The sequence below is a fragment of the Patiria miniata genome, unplaced genomic scaffold, assembly GCF_015706575.1.
Source record: "Patiria miniata isolate m_02_andy unplaced genomic scaffold, ASM1570657v1 HiC_scaffold_17, whole genome shotgun sequence".
In the NCBI taxonomy this organism is placed as follows: domain Eukaryota; kingdom Metazoa; phylum Echinodermata; class Asteroidea; order Valvatida; family Asterinidae; genus Patiria; species Patiria miniata.
In genome coordinates, this window is record NW_024037055.1 from 12916510 (window position 1) to 12937207 (window position 20698).

A 20698-nucleotide genomic window follows, 5' to 3' on the forward strand; every position below is an offset into this window, starting at 1 on the left:
CACATTTCCAAAGTTAAGGTTCGTAGTCGTAGAGCAACTCATACCTTTTCGAAAAAACGTTGTTTGGTCTCAATATTTCCATCCATCTGGCCACAAGACGAATTTCAGTCATCAGATTCCACAAATATCGTCCCCCATGCGATCCCCCATGCGATTTCAAAATGGCGGCCGCGCTGTAATGTATGCAATATGCAGGCGCGCCCGCGCAAACTCATGAATATGCATAAACAGTCTGTGACGTAGACCTCGTGTTTTTGGACGTACGGCCCCGCCGCACGCACGTCCAAAAACACGAGGTCATACGTCACAGACTGTTTATGCATATTCATGAGTTTGCGCGGGCGCGCCTGCATATTGCATACATTACAGCGCGGCCGCCATTTTGAAATCGCATGGGGGATCGCATGGGGGATGATATTTGTGGAATCTGATGACTGAAATTCGTCTTGTGGCCAGATGGATGGAAATATTGAGACCAAACAACGTTTTTTCAAAAAGGTATGAGTTGCTCTACGACTACGAACCTTAACTTTGGAAATTTGTGTCCTGGATGAAAAGATAATCGCGATCGAAAGATGTAGCAAAATCGCTACATCGGCGGCCAACAAAATTCAGTCTCTGTGGAAGCATCGGGCGTCTGGCCGTACTACAGAGCTTGCGATAGTACTGTACGGCCAGACGCAGTCGGGCTACCCGAAGCCCTCCTGTTTTGACTCCGCTCAGTCCGTGTTATTGAAAACTTTTTTGAATACCGCCCTCTATTGCACTGAGGTCGATGACCAACACCAGGAAATAAATCTGACGATCAAGTGATCAACAAGATTCTCGGCCCACTAAAGGTTGGAAAGTTTGTTTTTTTACCACATTTTACCATTAATTATATATTTAAAGTGATAATTAGGGTTGGATATAGCATCATGACTATTTTGATTCTTTTTAAAGATACAATCATTGATTTTTTCAGAGTGTTTTTTTGCCAAAAAATGACCAACCCAACTTCCGAAGTCAAGACAAGAGTGCGCTCGTAATCGTATATCGTGGGAGGACCTGTTTTCGCGGTGCCCTATTTCCGCGTCCTTACCTTCTGCGTTACGCGGCGCGCTGTAAACAACTCCCCGTGACGAAATAAACTTTGCTAGTTGCTGACAATCTCCTCTCCTCTCCGCTGACCCAAAAATGTGGAAAGTAAAGGCTCTACCGGTAAGTTGTACTTGTAAATATCAAAATTTGGGTTATTTAGGCCTAATTCGCAAGGTACAAAACATGTTTATATTGCTAGAGCCATAAATAATTATTGCATAATCATTGAAAGTTTCAGCTTACAAAGTTTCGAAAAAAAATTTGTAATGATCAAAATCACGTGACTGGTTTGAGTGCCGAGCATGCTGGGAAAAAAGTACAGAGGCCTATAAAAGACATGTGGCTTATATCATTTTTCTCACTGTCTAGAAAAATCGGTATTTTCCTCAAAATGAAGGAATGAATTAACATACAGCAAAGGCTTATTTTGTATAAGACGGTTATTAATGTGCATTTGAGATATTAAAAATATACATTTGTTCATGAAAAGAGCGTGTGTTGTGCTTTCTTTAATAAGACTATACATTATCAGAGTAAAATGAATGATATAGGCCTACTTAAATAAATACTTAAATAATTACTCCAAACTCAACAATAATGCACAACAAAGGTTGATTTATATCTGATAAAAAGAAGATTATTAATAAAATATTATATTATATTAAAATATTATATTAACTAGTTTTATGAGCAACTGATTATGTGACACCAATAGCAAAATCTATATAAATGTTCTTATCCTATAGAACATGTGCACAAGCCCTCTGTTGCAATCCAGAACAACTTCTTACAGAAACTACTCACCAACAGCTTTGTCAAAAGCATTTTGTCTCGTGATTGATGAGAATGGGTCAGTTGGGGGTGCTGCGAGGAGGTACGGGGTCCCTGAGTCCACATTACGGGATCGTGTTCTGGGGAAGGTTGACCCCGAAGCAACAAGATCGGGACCAGCTCCTGTGTTCAGCCTCGAAGAGGAGAACAACTTGGTGGACCACCTGAAGAAGATGGCGCTACTGGGTTATGGATATAGCAGGGCCGAAGTTATCGATACAGCCACAATATATGCTGTCAGTCTCAACAAAAGGGACGAAGATCATCCACTCAGCCTCAAATGGTTTCGCAACTTTATGACCAGATGGCCTGAGCTGAGTGTCAAGAAGCCACGCAGCCTGGATCTGTACAGAGCGAAGGCAACCTCTGAAGAAGTAGTGATGGCATACTTCGCCAAGCTCGATGAGATGCTGACAAAATACAAATTGAAGGATGCACCTGAACGCATCTTCAATGTTGACGAAAAGGGTCTGAAACAAAACCATTCCCCACCTTTCATCGTTGGTTCGTCCTCCTCATCCACCCCACTTGCTGTGACAAGCGGCAGAGGGATGACCGTTACCATCATCGGTGCTGGGAATGCTCTGGGTCAGCAAGTACCTCCATACTTTGTATTCCCAGGACAACGTATGAGGCAGGAGCTACTCAATGGCTGCTTACCTGGAACAGATGGGACCGTCAGCGAAAGTGGTTGGTCGAATACTGCTGTCTTCATGACATACCTTTCAACACACTTCTTGAAATATGTCACTGCGAGCCGAACGGAAGATGAGCCAATACTCCTTCTCTATGATGGTCATCGATCTCACATCAACCTACCACTGATTGACTGGGCAAGAGATCAACACATCTTGCTCTTTGTCTTGCCTGCACATACAAGTCACGTCCTACAGCCACTTGATCTAGCATGCTTTGGGCCATTTGAGAAGATATATAATTCCCTCTGCCACCGACAAATGCGAGCCAACTCAACGACAGGGATTGATAGATATTCTGTGAGATTGCATGCAATGCATATACAAAGGCCCTCTCTCCAGAGAACTTAAGGAGCTCTTTCAAGAAAGGAGGGATTTACCCTTTGAATAGTGGTGTCGTTGATCGTGCCATGTACGCTCCGGCTAGAGCTCTAAACAAGTGCACCTCTAACCCAGCAACAAAAGAAGGGGATTTCCCCCAAGTATCGGAGGTTGGCCCGCAAGGTGACCATTCATCTGAAGATGGTGGCCTCCATGTTGTCAGACCAGATCTAAAAGTCGATCATATTCCAGGCAGGAAACTCGAAACGATACATTTCAATTGCCCATTTATAAATTACATTTACAAGTTTGCCGATTGAAGTTTTGTGTTGCCCAAACGAATGTTTTGGGAGACACCAGTCCTAACATTTCCTGTGACCGTTGTGTTCGTATGTTAAAGTTTATTTAATGTTTTTTTAATTACTCTCGTTACCTAAGTAGGCCTATTCGTCTGAATTTACATGAAAAATTGACCTAATTAAGTACCAAAGATGATGTAGGATATATTCCATGTCAAAGTTCGAAGGTCAAATGAGGTCAGCTATGATTTACAGAGGTTTAGGTTTAATAAGAAATAGGCTACAATTAAAAATAAAACACGACCACTCAAGAAAACCTGAAAGTAGAAAAATATGTAAAATGTCATTTATTTATTTTTCATTTGAAATTTATAGCTTTAATACCATATGATATATTTTCGAAGTATAGAAGGTTGATTTTTGGAAAATATAAGATAGCTACCGACAATGGAGCCTGATGGAGACACGCCGAGTCATGACATACATTTATTCCACGTATGACTTTACCGGGACACCGTACCCCCCGCAACCCACGGAAATAGGTCACGCTCGACGCGTGGAGGCGCTTCGCGAGGACGTCGGAGATCGTTCCGTTGTGTGAAAACTGCGAAGGTCGTCCAGTTTTTATTGTTGTTTGCATATTGCCCATGAACTAAGGAAGGTAAATAGGACATCCATTGGTATCTTGCACTTGTTAATTTTTTTCAAAACAAAGAAAAAGCCCTATACCCGCGAAAACTGGTCTCTCGAGGATACAAAAATCGTGTCGACGGAGCCAAATTTTGATTTTCACATTTAGGCTTAGTTTGTAGGTTTTTTTTGCTTTAGAAGCATACTCACCCTCTTTATAGGCTAATCAGAAAGTGCTGCCTTTTTCAGATGTATATTTTTCGTGAAATTTCCAGATTCATTTTTACACGTTTGCGTATCAAAATTTTAACATGAAATTTCACAAAAATTAGACATCCGAAAAAGGCAGCACTTTCTGATTAGCCTGTAAAGAGGGTGAGTATGCTTCTAAAGCAAAAAAAACCTACAAACTAAGCCTAAATGTGAAAATCAAAATTTGGCTCCGTCGACACGATTTTTGTACATGTGGATGTGTGGCCTATGTTTACGGAGGCAGTCCAGTAAATAGGCCACATTTATGGGGCTAGCCGTCGGTATGCTGCGCTGAACCAAGGTTCAGCGCAGCATACCGACGGCCACACTAGTGGGGCTACAACTTCCCAAGACAAGAGAGACACTTTTAATTTTTTCGAAGTGGCTATCGTTACGGCATTCGTTGTTTAGCGCCCTCTACGACACTTTTTTGATACGCACGCAGATATATAATTATTTGTTTCCCCACGTCATGGTGAGCAGTGCGACAGCTCAGTCGATAAAGGGTAGGATTTTGCACCGCGAGGTTGCGGGTTCGCATTACTCCTAGAACTATAGAGTCAGAACCCCGCAAAATTGTTATCAGCACAAAACACTAATTAAGTACAAAAACGTCCATCCCAACCAAGCTGTTTTCCACAGAACCGCCGCACAGTTTGCCCCTAAACTCCGTACAATACCTCATGACATACTCACGTTATGTGCACCCAACAAACATCGGTGGATTCTGTCTGTTTTTAGGCCAAAATGATGAAAAATATGCCCTTTCCGCACTGAGCTAACCTGACACTTGAAATGTGCACGCGCGGAGAATGATCGCAATCATTTTCGGTTCGATCGCTCAGAGCGCGCCGCGGGGGGTACGTACTTGCACTTGTACGCATGCGCATACTATCGTTCCGCTCCTACACCATACCCCCGCGGCGCGCTCTGAGCGATCGAACCGAAAATGATTGCGATCCTTCTGCGCGCGTGCACGTTTCAAGTGTCAGATTGGCTCAGTGCGGAAAGGGCATATTTTTCATCATTTTGGCCTAAAAACAGACAGAATCCACCGATGTTTGTTGGGTGCACATAACGTGAGTATGTCATGAGGTATTGTACGGAGTTTAGGGGCAAACTGTGCAGCAGTTCTGTGGGAAACAGCTTGGTTGGGATGGACGTTTTTGTACTTAATTAGTGTTTTGTGCTGATAACAATTTTGCGGGGTTCTGACTCTATGAGGCTCCACTACGTGAAGCCTCATAGTTCTAGGAGTAGGTTCGCATCTCAATTTTGCACTCGAATTTTTTTCCTTTTCTAACCTGAGGCTTTGGAGAATTTTTTTTAAAGGGAAATAAAGTCTGAATTTCATAACGTTCAAATTCACTTTTTTCCTTCTAATTTTACATTTTCTTATGTTTTTATAAAAGTTGCAGTACTACCGTAACGATAGAAAATGGGAAATGCGTTACGGCTGCCGTAACAATAGCCACTGCGTTAATTTTTATTTAGTGCGGCCGAAGGCGCCCCTCATTGTGTTTTTCTCCATTGTCATTCATGACGACGCGGCCGGCGTAATTTTTATTCCTAGGAGGGTTAGGGGCAAATTCACAGTAGTGTCGATGGGAAAATCATGTTTATCCATGAGAAGGGACAATGACATCAACAACATTGTTGTTAGTTACTCAACTAGTTACAATACATTAAAGCGTTTTAAAGAACAGTTGTCGTCGAGCTACCACACAGTAGCCTAGTGGATAGCGAGATGAACTTATGGATACAAAGATCCCTGGTTCGAATCCACGTCGTCGCAGCTCATTTTCATCAGCTATTTTTTTCTCCAAATTTATCACTGAGATAATTTTAAATTAAGGGGAAAATAGAACGAGAACCTAAGTCTTGCAATGATTCAAAGGAAAAACTGAATTATTCATGACATTGCCCCTAACCCTCCTAGGAAAAAAAATTGCTAAACTTTCTGAAAAGTTATTGAAATCTAAACTGTTTATGGTAATATTATAAGTGTACTTTAGGACCCCTAATCATGCTAACTTTTCATAGTTTTAAGTCCATACCGTTTATGGACCTGATAAATGTGGCTGAAGCTATATCCTCATACGCCCATATGAAACACACATCACACATGCTCGAGAGCTTGCTTGCAATACAAGCCGGTGTCGTGCCAAAAACCGTCCGGTGCCAAATAGTGTCTGCTGAGCATGCACAGTGTGTGCCAGACACTATTTGGCACGTATTATACATGCTAAATAGTGTCTGGTGCCAAATAGTGTCCGGTGCCAAATAGTGTCCGGTGCCAAATAGTGTCCGGTGCCAAATAGTGTCCGGTGCCAAATAGTGTCCGGTGCCAAATAGTGTCCGGTGCCAAATAGTGTCCGGTGCCAAATAGTGTCCGGTGCCAAATAGTGTCCGGTGCCAAATAGTTTCCGGGCGCCGTCGATCGAGCAAGTACTTATGGGGCGCACGTACCGTGACATCCGGCCGGATAGTGATATATTTGGCTGGAAAAATCGGACAGTAGGCCTATTTCTCAGGAAAAATCGGACAATATTTGGCAGGACAAACGGTAAAAAATTATAACGTTGGTTATAATGCTAAACAGCACAGTACTACTACACACACACACTACACACGACGTTAGGTCGTACGTACGGACATACTGCACGTGTTTCAAACAGGTGAACTGACACGAAAAAAACACAAACATTTGCTCAAATATAATGACTAATGTTTAAACTATCAGGGAAACTTAGTCAAATAGTAGATAAAAGGGAGACGTTAAAACCAATCGTAAACTAAAAACCAAATCTGTACGACGTCTTGACAGCTTGACAAGGCACGCAATAGGGTGCACGCTAAGCGCGGACACTATTTGGCAAGCTTCCGTAAACAATGTGACGTCATAGACGCATGACCAATCAGATCGCATTATGCTAATTAGCGGACACTATTGGCACCGGACAGTTTTTTTGCACGACACATGATGTGGATTTAGTATGCCGGGCAGAATGCCTCTCATTTAAATTATAAATTGTCATAACCACTCCTCGACTAGTGGATGTCAAACTCAAGGTGGCATCGTATTGGGTTTAAAAATGATCGGTCAATTTGCAAGCAAGGTCTACCACATTTCACGTGGACGCTGAGGCATAAGACTGTTTACAATCGATGTACATTTTGAATGTGGTGCTGGACTTCCTCAAACTTGTTATAGAAAACCTACAAATAGAAACTTAATGATAGATTTACAGAACTTTAACAGATTGTCTCTTTAATTTTACCTTCAGTGTGGCATATCCAATTGCTTTAAAACATGAGAGGCATTTTCTCTGGCATACCCTGTCCAGCTTGTATTTGCAAGCAAGCGCTGGGGCATATAAGACTGTTTCTGATCGATGTACATTTTGAACGTGGCACTGGACTTCTTCCACTTGTGGTGGAAAAAGTACACGTATGCAAATTTGCTGAGATTTACACACGATCAATAACAGATTCTCTCCAAAGGTCAGGCTGGCATCGCAATCAGTATAAAAATGAGAGGCATTCTCCCCAACATACCCCATCCAGCTTGTTGCCAGCTAGGTCTCTTGCATGTGTTTCACATGGCCTACTGACGGGCACTATTTCCGATCCATACCATTTGAATGTGGTGCTGGACTCCATTGTCCATTGTTTTTACAAGTCAGCTCCCTGTTTATTTCAACGTCTTCAAACTAAGTCAGTTATCATACAGCCAATTGTGTTCTGCCCTACTCAACAAAAAGAAAGAGACTTTCTAACACTATTTTTTTTTTTGATGTCTGTTATGAAACACCGTAGTGGCAAATGCTGTTCTGAATCTGCTGTGCTGAATCTGTTGTTGAATGGTGACTCACTTGATGATTGAATGCTGTGCCCAATGGGGTGATAGCTTGACGCTGGTCTCTATCTAGACCCATGAACGAGGCGTCAATAACAATGCCACAGTTACGGGTCTAGGCTCTGTCTTGCTTTATGGATACATGAGAGTCCCAAATGTTTGGTCTAGCAGTTCTACCTATTTTGTATTCACTTTTAAAACAGTACTGCTCTAACAACATGAACTCAGAAACTAGCTCTCCCCATGGGCGTCGCCAGGATTTTTTCTAGAGGGGGCAAAATTTAATTTTCCCAAAAAAATCATGTATTTCTCAACATATTCTCGATTTATCAGTTTTAAAGGGGGGCAGTGACATTTCCTTCCCCTCCCAACTCATTAAATTTCCACCACTTTGCGCCTCTTTTTTGTTTTTGTTTGTTGGGGTGTTTGTTTGTTTGTTTTTTTGCTTTCGGGGGGGGGGGGGGAGGGGCAAGTGCCCCCTTGCCCCCCCCCCCTCGCGACGCCCATGGCTCTCCCCTTATACTAGTTGTCAAGATTTTCAACAAAATTTTGATAAAAAACAGTGACATCAGTATCCATTTTTTTTTCGATGCCATGAGAATCAATGCAGTTGGTAAAATGTGGAAATTGACATCGATGTATTTTACCGTTGACTTTCACAAATTTACACCATACAACCTCTAAACAGCTTAAAACTTTAGTACCTTTGTAATGATTTCTCGTGGTTCAATAATTTTCCCATCAGATTTCATCCAAAATGGCTGAACAAGAAGAGATGATGCCCACACAAGATGCTGAGAGACAGGGGCAGGTTGCTGATGGAGACTGTGCAGAGACTCAGGACCAAGCACTGGCCTTGAGGGGACCAGGCAACCAGGACCAGACAACAGGTGAGCAATAAACCCTGGCTGTAAGCAAACCGTATGCACGTTGAATCCTGGAGACATTTCACTGTTGACTTGTTCACGCTTTACAGTTTGTACGAAATTAAAATGCAAAGGAATTGTTCAAGTTCAGAAATGTGTATTGAAGTGCAAGGGGCTATTCACTTTCTTATACTTCTTGACTTCATTGATTTTTTTTTTGCAGGAATTTATTGTAATTTTTTTTAAAATGGTTATGATGAGTGCAGTGGTAAGAATAATTCCATCTGTCACCTCATGAAACTATTCTTTATGTTGCACGAATGTGAAACATTCATTGTTTGTTTATACAACGCCTGAATAAATCCTTGTCATCTGATTTGTTAGAGCCATCAGAGCCGTGTAACACTGCTACCAATAGTGTGACCGTGGAACTGAACTTCTATTTTTGCGGTGTAGCCAGGCCGTGTGGGTTGGGATGATTAATCCAATATGTCACGTGATTAATGACCCACCAATCAGATGAAGGGGATTTATTCAGGTGTTGTATTATAAGAGACATTTTATTCCCATTTTCCAGACATGATCCCAGTTGCAGCAGTCGATCAATTGCAGCAGTCAGTGCAGCAGATATCAAAAGGTAGAAGACTACAAATAATTAATGATACACAATCTCTTTTCATGCATCCACTCCTATTTGCTTATTTCTGGATCAGTGTAATTTATTGCATGTTTGATTGAAATGGGTTTCTGGTGAAGCTTTCAAGATAATAAGTCAAAGTGGTAGCAGGACCTAAATATTGTTGAATCATGAGCATAAACAAGGCAAATAGTTTGTCTGTTGTTTGTGTTGTGAAGCATAGGCTGCATCCGAATCAGCTGTCTAGAGCTCGGTCTAGGTCTGCGCCCATTGATGTACAGTGATGTAGTTGCTGCCATCGAATATTAGCCAGTTGGCAACTTACTGCAAATTTGTACAGTTCATCAAAGCAGAGACCTTGTGTTGCTTTACCAACCATTGGCCTCAACTAGGGATGCGTTACTGCAACAAAATGAAATCGTTTATAAAAAATAATTTGAATAAATACATGCACCTGCATTATGTAGCACACTTGCAAATTGTAAGCATTAACCCTCCTAGTCTTCTTCACTTTGGCTGGTACAGTTATCACCCCTACTTCAAATTTGTTTGCTTTGTGTCGGTTTGGATAACACTTCAAATTACAGCACAATTGTTGTGTGTGGTGAAGCTTATTTTAGGCAAGAATGTAGATTCTGTCACGCTTCATGGATGTTGACACAGAGCTGTGTTTTTGTGAAGTGACTATTATATTTGTGTGCATGTATATGACACAGTTACTTTTAAACTTCACATCCCTTCACTTGAAACTGACTTTCAGGGTTTTAAAGGGTTGACTTCCCACGAGGAGGGTCAATTCCCTAATAAATGATAATATGCTTGTCTCCTTTTTTGACAATAAACAATTATCCGTCTCGTATTTGTTTTGATTGAAGATGATGCACATGCATCACACCACTCTGGTCATCCATCAGTTGACATATCAGAGAATCCACCAAGTACATCACAGCAACCACCAACACGGCATGTGGCCTCAGGTGCACAAGGTAATTATCAATGAATGTACCAACTCCAAACCAGATGTCAATGTATTCATTCCTTACAGACTAGAGAAACACTTGTACAGGGTGAGTAAAATAAAGCGGAACCCAAACCCCCCAAAATATATTTCATTTTCAAAAAAATATGTAGCACCAAACATAATAATGACTGGAAAGACAATAGATGAAAAACTTACTGAAATTGCTCACTCCGTTCAAAGAATATCACCATTTAAACGTAATGACCCTAAACCTGTTTTGTCCAAAAAGCAGTTTATTGTGTATTCTGACTGTTTGGAACAACAAAGAAAATAACAGAGAATACTTGTGTCAACAACTGCAGTACACAATATCTTTATTAACAACCCTTGTTAGGCAAACAATCTGATAATTGTTAAAATCCACTTTTTTTTTATTGAAAGATGGGCCTTCAAAAGGACTTTGTTGAATATTTTTAACTTTAAACTGAGGTTTTATCGCTGGTGTTGTTGAAGACAATTGTGACGACGATTCTTGAAATTACATTTTTGGAAGAAAGAGGTTTTTGGGTCATTGTGTTTAAATGGTGATTTTTTTTTAATAGATTGAGCAATTTCAGTAATCTTTTCATCTAATAGTAGTTTATGAAATTGGCTTTCCAGTCATTATTATTTTTGGTGAGCAAATTTTTTAAATATGTAATATTTTTTGACTCACCCTGTGGTTGCTTGTAGTCAATTGATAACCTTGCTGGGGAGTGGAGATGCATTTAATGACCACCCTCCCCCTCCCCACGTCACCTGAAGATGTTTTGATACAGCCTGGTGTGGTATGTCATGTACTTCTTTGTCTATGAACGGTCAGATTGCAAAAAAAACAAACATTTGTCTTCCAAGAACAGACGACAAGTACAGATGGAATCAAGCACACGCATGCATCATTTTGTCGGTCGTTTTTTTTAACGATGGTGTTATTCCTGCTTCTGATTGTAGATTCCCCACAACGAACTGGAACCATCGGAACCATCGGCACAATCAGTGGCAGTTACAGTCCTGTCATTGTTGGTTCAAATGCCGTTAATATTACTTACAACTTACAAGGTAAATAATAACCTTGTTCGTTAAGATGGAAGTAATTTGATATGAAATGTCAATATCTATATATATATTTTTTCCTTTTTTTTGGGGGGGGGGGAGACTCAAATCCTCGAGCGAGAGTCACCAATTATCTTTGGTACAACTATAAACCAAGTCAAAATATGGTTGACACAATGGAGGGTGCTTTATATAGCGGTTAAGTCTTGTAATTTTTTGGAATGATTAAGTTTTTAAATAATAACAGGCATTTATATAGCGCTTTTCAACGGGGTATCCCTTTACAATTATTATTACCTTCTCAATTCCCTGGGGAGCATACGCGGCTGGTAGGCAGCCATTTCGGTGCTCTTGGCCGTAATCAACCTCACACAGTAACCATCTCTGCCCACACAGGTACCCATCTACTCCTGGGCGGAGTGAAACACTGAGTGACAAAGCGCCTTGCTCAAGGTCACATGCACCATGACCCTATGCTGGCCAGGCAGACCACAAATTCAATGCTCCAGACCACTAGGCTTATATATTTGTGCCACATTTGAAAAAGGCTTGACCTAAGTCCCACATTATTTTTGCATTTATCAGGCTTTCAAGTATTTCTATTTTTCCTATTTTTTCCAATTTTTTTTTTACCTTTCTCCGACTTTTCCAAGTTTTTCTTAAAAATTCCTACTTTTCCCCCACTTTTTTATGTCCCACAACTCCGAAAAATGAAATCTCACTGAACATTTTTCATAACAGTGTTACACACTGTCATATGTAAATCACACAATGAACTGAATGAAGGGCTTGGGCGCAGGAGTACTGCAACTGTACTTACAAGAGCTTAGTTGAGGATGGAGCGCATGTGTTGTGAGTACAGAACATGCCAATTGAGGCTTATGATGCTGTGGACATGGGCGAGTATCAATGAAAACTACTCCTGAAAGCCCACAAAAGTCCTACTTTAGGCCCCCCCCCCCCCCAAAAAAAATAGTCGGTCTCTGGTCAGACCGAAGTTCCGGAATTGATGCAGCGACGCTTTTTTTTATAATTTTTTTTATGTGGTTTTTTTTTTTTCAAGCTTGTATTGTACAGACAAGGTGGGTATTATTTTGCTTTTTTGTGTCCTCATTATACATTGGTGTCCTCCATAATTTGCCTTGGTGTCCTTTATCATTTGTCTTGGTTCAATTTCCCCATTCCTTGGAGCTCCTTGGTACAAACATTTGAGGAGGCGCGGCAATAGAGGGCGCTGTTGTAGCTTCCATGTTAATTTGAAGAAAAAAAAAAGGTTGACGCGCATGATTAAAATCGACACGCGCGCTGACCAGAGACCGAGTATTTTTTTTTTTGGCCTTGTCCTGGTTTTGTCCTCCAAAGTCCCTTTTCTGTCCTGTTTTGGTTTCCTTTATTTTGAGCTTCTTTTCTTCTCATGTTTTCCTGGGTCTGCTTGAAAGCTTGATTTATGCATGAATGAGTGGAATAATGGGTTGTTTTGGGAAAAATGAATAATCATGGTTGGTAACGTGAGCTGTAGGGCAAAGCAAAAAAAATGGGTTCGTACATTGCGATTGACTTCAACTTATGTTCAATCAGAATTGAAGTAACCAGAGATGGTGGATGCACTTTCTGGTGCATGCATCCACTCCTGGATAGGGCTGGAAAAATGACTTCTGCTTCTGGTTACCAACTGACCCTAAATTTTACGACCGACCCTAATATTTTTTATTTGTGCAAATAAAAATAATTTTAGCAATACTCACATGACGTTCACACGAAGCGTGCACGTGGTTGCTAGTGTTTGTCGGTTAAGTGTGTGACATCACGTGGCTGCAATCAGCTGAATGAGAACGTGTCGCGAATGCTGATTTCGGGCACAATTCAAAACATGACTCTGCAACTTCAAGAAAATTGAGATCATAGAATATTGCTTTCTCGGAACATACAGTATTCACTGAGCTAAAATTTCATAAGCACCTTCTTAAGATTTGAGCACTTTTGTTGTTTCAAACGAAAAAAAAATGCACAAATAACAAATGATATACTCTACCTTACATGTAAGTCAATGCATTCATTACTCATTTCAATTTATTGCTTGGATGCCACAATGCATTGTTTAATTAAGTCAATCAACTGTTTACTCATTTCAATATTTTAGGATGCAGCGCACCCAAAAAGATGAAGCTTGACAGTCCAGCCCAAGATGCTGCTGATTGCTGTCAAAAGGACCTGAAATGGTACTACAGGATGACAGGTAGCTTTGTGGATTTGATTCCATGGTTCGGTGATGACAGGAAACATATCTTGGACATCTACACAAAGTTACAGTTAATACTTGGTAAGGACAAAGTCATGCTGACATCATATGATGATATATTACTACTTAAGACAAAAGAGGGAGAACTGATCCCAATAGCAGTTTTAACTGGGTTGGCTGGTAGAGGAAAGACCACACTTTTTAACAAAATTGCATATGATTGGGCAGTTGGTTCTAGTCAGGTACTACAGAAGTATAAACTTGTCTTCCTGTTGAAAATGCACGCACTGGAGCAGAGTTCAGATCTTGTTGATGCAGTGTTTGACCAACTCTTGGCTAAAGATGTAAGTATTGAAAGAGGTGCCCTAGACATGTTTATCAAGAACAGTCCTGGAAAAGTCCTCGTTTTACTAGATGGCTTTGATGAGCTCATGACTACCACCTTGTGTGAATCCTCATTTGGTTCCATTCTGGAGATCCTAAGTGGTAAGGTGTTGAGGGGTTGTACTGTACTTGTAAGCACCCGCCCCTCACACTTTGACAGACTCGTATCAAAGGAACTGGTTCAGGACCCATTCGCACATGTCAGGGTCCTTGGTTTCAGTAGTAAAGATGTCACCGAGTATGTTAATAAATTTTTCACTGGTGAACCTGACAAGGCCAAGGGGCTTCTTGAAAAGATTGAATCGTCACACCTTCTGTCCACTTTAGGCAAAAGTCCAATGCTTCTTCTTTTGATGTGTGTACTATGGAGAGAAGATTGCACTCTCCAAGAAACAATGTCACGTCTGTATAGTGATGGCGTTTCATACATCTTCAAAAGAAAGGGATTGGACTCACAACATGAAGTGTCAAAAGTTATGATTGAAATTGGTAAGGTTGCGCTGCATGGTCTTCTTTCTCCAGATCAGTCACTCTCTTTCAAAGAAAGTGACTTTAAGTTTGAGCCGAGTGTGCTTGACCTGGCTCTGAAGGCAGGTATTCTGACCAGACAGAGAGTCCGCAAGAGACTGCAGAGTCACAACAGTGTTCAGTTTATTCACAAGACATTCCAGGAATTCTCTGCTGCTGCTTACTTGCAAAGCTTGTTAGAAGCAGACCCAGAGGAATTTCAGAAGATTTTGAATGAAATTATGACAAAGGGTGCAAGGAGGTTTGAGTATCTTCTGCGCTTTTGTTGTGGTGACAATGAGGCATGTACATATGAGATTCTGAAGGTATTTCAGGTCAGGTGCCAGGAGGAGTTGTCATTCAAATCAAAGATGGGTCAGTTGGCACTTCATTGTTACTTTGAAGGTCAATCCAAACGTTTGCCTCCAGAGGAACTCATACAATCATTCATAGCTGATCAAATCACCATTAAACATCTTGACAGGGATTGTCTGAACTCAGTCACATACTTTCTGAAATGTGTTGCTGACCAGACAAGGGACAGTGGTAATGCTTACCTTGCTAAAGTACAGAAATTCTGTAGTTTTACTTGCAACTTGAGATGGTGTGTTGAGGATTTCGCTTTTGCCATGTGTGCAATGAAAAATCTTTATGCTGTATTGCTCACGTCTTGCTCATTGACTGGTAGCAACATGGCAGATATTGCTAAGTCACTCAGGGATCTATCCAACTTGGGTAAATTGGAAGTTTTTCTAAATAACCTGGGTGGTACGGCAGCATTATGGTGCATGCATTTGAAGGAGTTTAAGACCCTCACAAAGTTGGCCTTGTCTTACTGCAGTTTGACTGAACAGGACATCAAAAATATTGCTGAGTCACTTATGGATCTACCCAACTTGGGTGAATTGGGTTTTGCTCATAATAAACTGGGTGGTACAGCAGCATTATGGTGCATGCATTTAAAGCAGTTGAAGTCCCTCACAAAGCTGGACTTGGGTGGCTGCTCATTGAATGGACCGGACATCAAACATGTTGCTGAGTCACTCAGGGATCTACCCAACTTGGTTGAATTGGATCTTTCTCGCAATCATGACCTGGGCGGTACTGCAGCATTATGGTGCATGGAGGTAAAACAGTTGAAGTCCCTCACAAAGCTGGGCTTGGGTAGCTGCTCATTGAATGGACAGGACATCAAACATGTTGCTGAGTCACTCGGCGATCTACCCAACTTGGGTGAATTGAATCTTAATGGTAATAACCTGGGTGGTACAGCAGCATTATGGTGCATGCATTTGAAGCAGTTGAAGTCCCTTACAAAGCTGAACTTGATTAGCTGCTCATTGAATGGACAGGACATCAAACATGTTGCTGAGTCACTCAGGGATCTACCCAACTTGGGTCAATTGAATCTATCTGATAATTATGACCTGGATGGCACAGCAGCATTGTGGTGCACGGAGGTAAAGCAGCTGCTGCACCTTCAGAGGCTGGATCTCAACAGGTGTCCCCTGACAGAGGAAGACAAGAACCATATTAATGAGTCACTAACTGACCTGAAGAAGAATGGATTAGTCATTGCCATGAAACCTTAGATGGTTTAAATCACGTTGATTTAAATCACTGATTTAAATTATGATTTATATCAAATACATTTTTTATTTAAATCACTGATTTAATTCACTTGTTTTGTAAAAATTATATTTCTGGCAAAATTAATAGATTGAGGGTCATTTTAATCATTTTAATCAACTGATTCCACCTAATTACAAAGTGTAAGATGTTGTTAACACATTCAAAACCCCTAAATGTACTTCATCAGCATCGACTCAACTTATAGGTTTTGCATAATTACCCAAGATCATTGTTTTATTAAAGTCAAGAATAAGATCTGACTTTAAAACTTGTCTTTGAAGTTTGAATTCTTAAGAAAGCACACTCACTTTTGCGTTTATCATTCCTGAATCTGTTTACAGTAATATTGTGAATCAACTGTGCTGGTGTATGTTTACGTGAACCATCTAAAGGTGCACTAAAGTCCCAATTGATAATCTTATTCCTAACGTTTCTCTATAAAATTGAGATTGAGATTTATATAATACATTTTTAAAGGTGCAAGGCCTGATTTCTGTTTTCCACCTTGTATAAAAGACCATTAAACACCATTAAGTTACACAAGGACCAGTGCTGCCAGTTTTGAAATGAGAAGCATTTATATGAAATAAACATGCCACTGGAGAACTGTACAAATTTGTTTCATTCATATGCACAAATAATGTATCCAAGCTGTATCAATCAAGCGATACACCTTTAAAGTGTCTCAGTATTATTGTACCATTGACCAAGTGAGGTAGACTATATGTAGATGAAATCAAGTGATTTTTTTTTAAACCACTGATTCAATACAATTTTTTTCAAAAGCATTGATCAATTTATTGAGTTTTGTGGATGATGGGTATTGTAGGAACCTGTAAACTCCTTAGTTATGGGTGTAAGGGTGCATAGGGAGATTAAGACATTCTTAGACAAATCAATATTTTGAAAGTTAAATAAAAAAAAAAGTGATTTAAACAATAAAAAATATGATTTAAATCAAATAAATTCTTTTTTATTTTTTATTATTTTAAATAAAATTTGCCAACCCTGCATTTGGATTAGTCACAATTGAACGGACTTGTTAATGTATGAATAAGAAGTGTTGCCAGATACTTTTGTTTGAATAAAGTCCGTGGTAAAAAAGCTGGACTTTTCGTCTAAAGAGTCAACAGTAAAAGTTTAATTCACTGGCCATTTTTCTTTTCTTTCGGCAGGCAGAGGGTATAAACCTGAACAAATCTAGAAGCATAATTGTAACAGGAGTGACTTGAGTATAACAGAGAGGTTCCTCCGTGGCATTTTAATTGTGGCTCCTCCATTGGAACCATTCAGAAATTCTCAAAGTCCTTTCTATTAAAGCTGCAAATCACAGCACATTGACAAAGATGTGATAGACAATGTAGGCGAGGCACTGATGGGCAGGACTTCTGCCTACATTGTATATTGGTCAGATTAGAGAATCTTTCAATAGTGAACACCATTAGTTGGTGTCTCAACAACATCATGCAAGTCCAGTACACTTCTATAAGTCAACAAATCTGTTTCGTCACCCATCGCAAAGTTGGAAATGTTCATTTCTGGTTGTAAGATTCTGTTAAGCAATCTGCGATTGTTGTCTTGGGACGCCTTCTACATCTGTGATGAGATGTTTCCTTTCACGTGTCTCTGAGTGTTTCCTATACTGTGTGCTTCCTTGGGGTTGGGAGTAGGGGCTTTACCTGCCACCTATTACCCTCTGACAACACATTTTGCCTATCAGCTGTAAGGGGATCTTTCTTTGAACATGCTTCTGTCTATCTCTGCTGGTTTGTGTTTCTCCTAAGGGAGTGAGTCCCAGTCATCTACCACCCTCTTTCTGAACACATTGCCTATCAGCTCCTCATGTGTCTCTCTGTTTCTGCTGCTGTGTTTCTTTCCTGTACTGCCTCTCATACATATGAAGATCTTGCACTGACTCCAAGCCAATTCAATCACCCTTATCAACTGAAAGTCAACATTCCTTTGTCCCCTTAATGTCTCCTCGGCCCATACAGAAAGTCCCTTGGCCTTGTCAGGTTTGAACCCTTAGCTGCATCAACTGACTTGAACTGTCTGCTCAGATTAATCATTACAGTCAAATTTGGACCTTCCCACATTGATGGGGAAATATCCATCACAAAGTGCTGGTTAGTGGTGACATTTTGTGAGTCTCATTTTCAAATTCTGCGAAAACACTTAAGATCTGCCCAGCAAATGATTTCTGTATTGGATAGTGTAACTGCACCTTGCACAGTGTACCAAGGGGCACTACGGAAAATGTAGAAATTTGTTCAAATGCTAGTTACCCAGGATATTTTTTCAGAGAGGAAGATATTTGCAAGAACTATCTGTAGTCTGTGAATAATGAGGATCCTTATCTCTGTATTCCAGTAACTTGACTGTGACAGATGTAACAGTTGTAATTACATGTAGTGTGGTCATTACTCTATGGTCTGATGATTGGGGATAACATGTACATGTAGAAATACAACCAGCCATTCTCATTAACTGTAATAATTGTACATATTACATGATAAATTGTTTGTAAATATGCAGAGGTAATTTATATGTATATTTTTTTTGTTATTTTAATATCACTTGTAAATGAATATTGCTGCAAATTGCCTACTGACCTGATTGACCTGCAATGCACATGCAATCATGTCTGTAAACATTTCTGAAATACCTGTGTTTGTAAGTATTAATATTCGCCGTCTGTTTCACCAATGCACTTTTCTTAAGAGTTTTACTGTGCTGAACATTATTTAATAATTTGTAATGTATGTAGGGCCCCAATGGAAGGTTTTTTACAACTGTTTGGGCACAACCTGGGTATAAAGAAATGGAATAAATAAATAAAAGAAATCAAGTGAGATGGCTTGACTTTTCAATCCTAGTAGGGTCTGACTCAGATGCAAACAAAACTATGTGAATTTTTAATATTGCTCATCTGAAGATTGGGCAAAGTGTCTCAGCCAAATTGTTCTATTTTTATAACTTCTATTTTGTATTAATATATAGTCTGATGTACTTTTTATAACAGCCAACTTGCCTTGCTTTTGTACCAAGTCATAAGAATCATGAATCTTGCCATCATTGGATCCAGTACAACTCAGATTTTTTAATATCAGGAATCACATATTGCATGATGTACATTGTACAGTGTTTACAATGGGTCAGATGTTGGTTATTTCGAGATGAATGTTTCCTTTATTATGCACTGAATGCCCGCATCATTAGTGTAATGCTGACATAGCAGGCTGACATAGTCTAGTGTGGGTTTTTTCTCTTTGTCTTATGTCACACACAATTAAGCAAGGCATTTGAGTTTATGATACACCAGGTTTTTAAGCAAATCAATAGCATTCTTTTCTCAGTCATTTGTTGCTGTTAAATCTCTGATTAAGAAAAGGCTACACCAAGTTAGGACACAACAATTATATGAAATTTGTCTCATGTAAGTTTTTTGTGATTGAGACAGCCAGCACGTATTTGATCCGATCTTTCAAATTGCTGTTCTGTTTAAGTTCTCGCTCTTTGAATATTCATAAAGGTTTGAAAACGATACTTCAAATGATTCTGATGTTTGACAGTATTGAAGTGTTGGTTTTTTCCTCTAAAGATTGTTTGTTATTTCCTTGCTACAATACTCAAGAAATATTTTCTGTTGTCATTTTGCTTCACCTCAAAAGACAGTACTGAGGTTTCTTTCTTCACAATCACCTTGTATTTATAGATAAGTTTCCAGTGAAAGTCAAGTTTCATGGTCATTCCTGGTATGAAATTGATGTCTGTCAAAATACAGGTTTTTGTGTGCCTCATGCGTTTTGATATTTGAACTAAGTTTACATCTGATAAGTCGCATTTAAAAGTATGGGATTGTTGTATGCGAATGTAGTTAAATAAAGACACTTTTGCAACGGATTGCTTGTTTGTTAACAGCTGTGTGTTTTTGTGTGTGTGTCAAGTTCTAAATATGGCTGGGGTGAATTTACAATGGGAGCGACAAGTTAGAAGGGGAATTATTAGGTTGAAGAAAAAGGTAGATTAAAAGTTGCTTATTTGTTGCTGTATACTGCCGAGTGTGCAGAATTATTTTAATGACCTAACCCCCCCCTTCCACTTCATCGATGTGTATCAATTCTTTTAGGAACAGGAGCCAAAATTAATGAGAGGTATACAAATTATTAATATGAAGACATTTTCCTTTCATTTTGCAAGCAAATATTTGTAAAGGGATGTGAAACGTTGGATTTCTGACGCTTGTTTTGATCCGCTAACATTATAATGTGAGGGAGACAAACCACACCACAATACAGAGGACCCCAAAGCCCTCCTGTTTTGACCCCGCCCAGTCTGTGTTATTGGAAAATTTTTGAATACCGTCTGTGTACTGCTAAATGTGCAGGATTATTTTAACGACCTAACCCCCCC

General features: G+C 39.9%; 2 protein-coding genes and 1 long non-coding RNA gene across 4 annotated transcripts; 2 read left to right on the plus strand and 1 right to left on the minus strand.

Annotated features, from left to right (window-relative positions):
- Window positions 1-792: 792 nt before the first annotated feature.
- LOC119723877 (NLR family CARD domain-containing protein 4-like) lies at window positions 793-20188 on the plus strand. 2 transcript variants are annotated; one of them, XM_038194763.1, is made up of 6 exons: window positions 793-839; window positions 8713-8857; window positions 9411-9470; window positions 10346-10456; window positions 11422-11529; window positions 13664-20188. In XM_038194763.1, the coding sequence occupies exons 2-6, from the start codon at window positions 8725-8727 to the stop codon at window positions 16243-16245; spliced, it is 2994 nt and encodes a 997-aa protein (XP_038050691.1). In that variant the 5' UTR covers window positions 793-839; window positions 8713-8724; the 3' UTR covers window positions 16246-20188. The 2 variants fall into 2 exon arrangements, with proteins under 2 accessions (XP_038050691.1, XP_038050692.1); XM_038194764.1 differs by lacking the exon at window positions 11422-11529.
- Window positions 1139-3688, plus strand: LOC119723881. The gene is made up of 2 exons (XM_038194769.1): window positions 1139-1200; window positions 1827-3688. Exons 1-2 carry the CDS (start codon window positions 1177-1179, stop codon window positions 2955-2957), a joined length of 1155 nt encoding a protein of 384 aa, XP_038050697.1. The 5' UTR covers window positions 1139-1176; the 3' UTR covers window positions 2958-3688.
- On the minus strand, window positions 9463-13343 carry LOC119723882. The gene is made up of 3 exons (XR_005270596.1): window positions 13269-13343; window positions 11147-11279; window positions 9463-9872 (listed from the first exon to the last, which is right to left on the minus strand). It is a non-coding gene; the product is annotated as an uncharacterized LOC119723882 (long non-coding RNA).
- Window positions 20189-20698: the final 510 nt, after the last annotated feature.

Coding starts and splice junctions, on each gene's coding strand:
- LOC119723881 (XM_038194769.1), top strand. CDS start 1,177: ATGTGGAAAGTAAAGGCTCTACCG. Junction 1,201..1,826: donor GGAAAGTAAAGGCTCTACCG/GTAAGTTGTACT, acceptor CTTATCCTATAG/AACATGTGCACAAGCCCTCT.
- LOC119723877 (XM_038194763.1), top strand. CDS start 8,725: ATGGCTGAACAAGAAGAGATGATGCCCACACAAGATGCTGAGAGACAG. Junction 8,858..9,410: donor CAACCAGGACCAGACAACAG/GTGAGCAATAAA, acceptor CCCATTTTCCAG/ACATGATCCCAGTTGCAGCA. Junction 10,457..11,421: donor TGTGGCCTCAGGTGCACAAG/GTAATTATCAAT, acceptor TTCTGATTGTAG/ATTCCCCACAACGAACTGGA.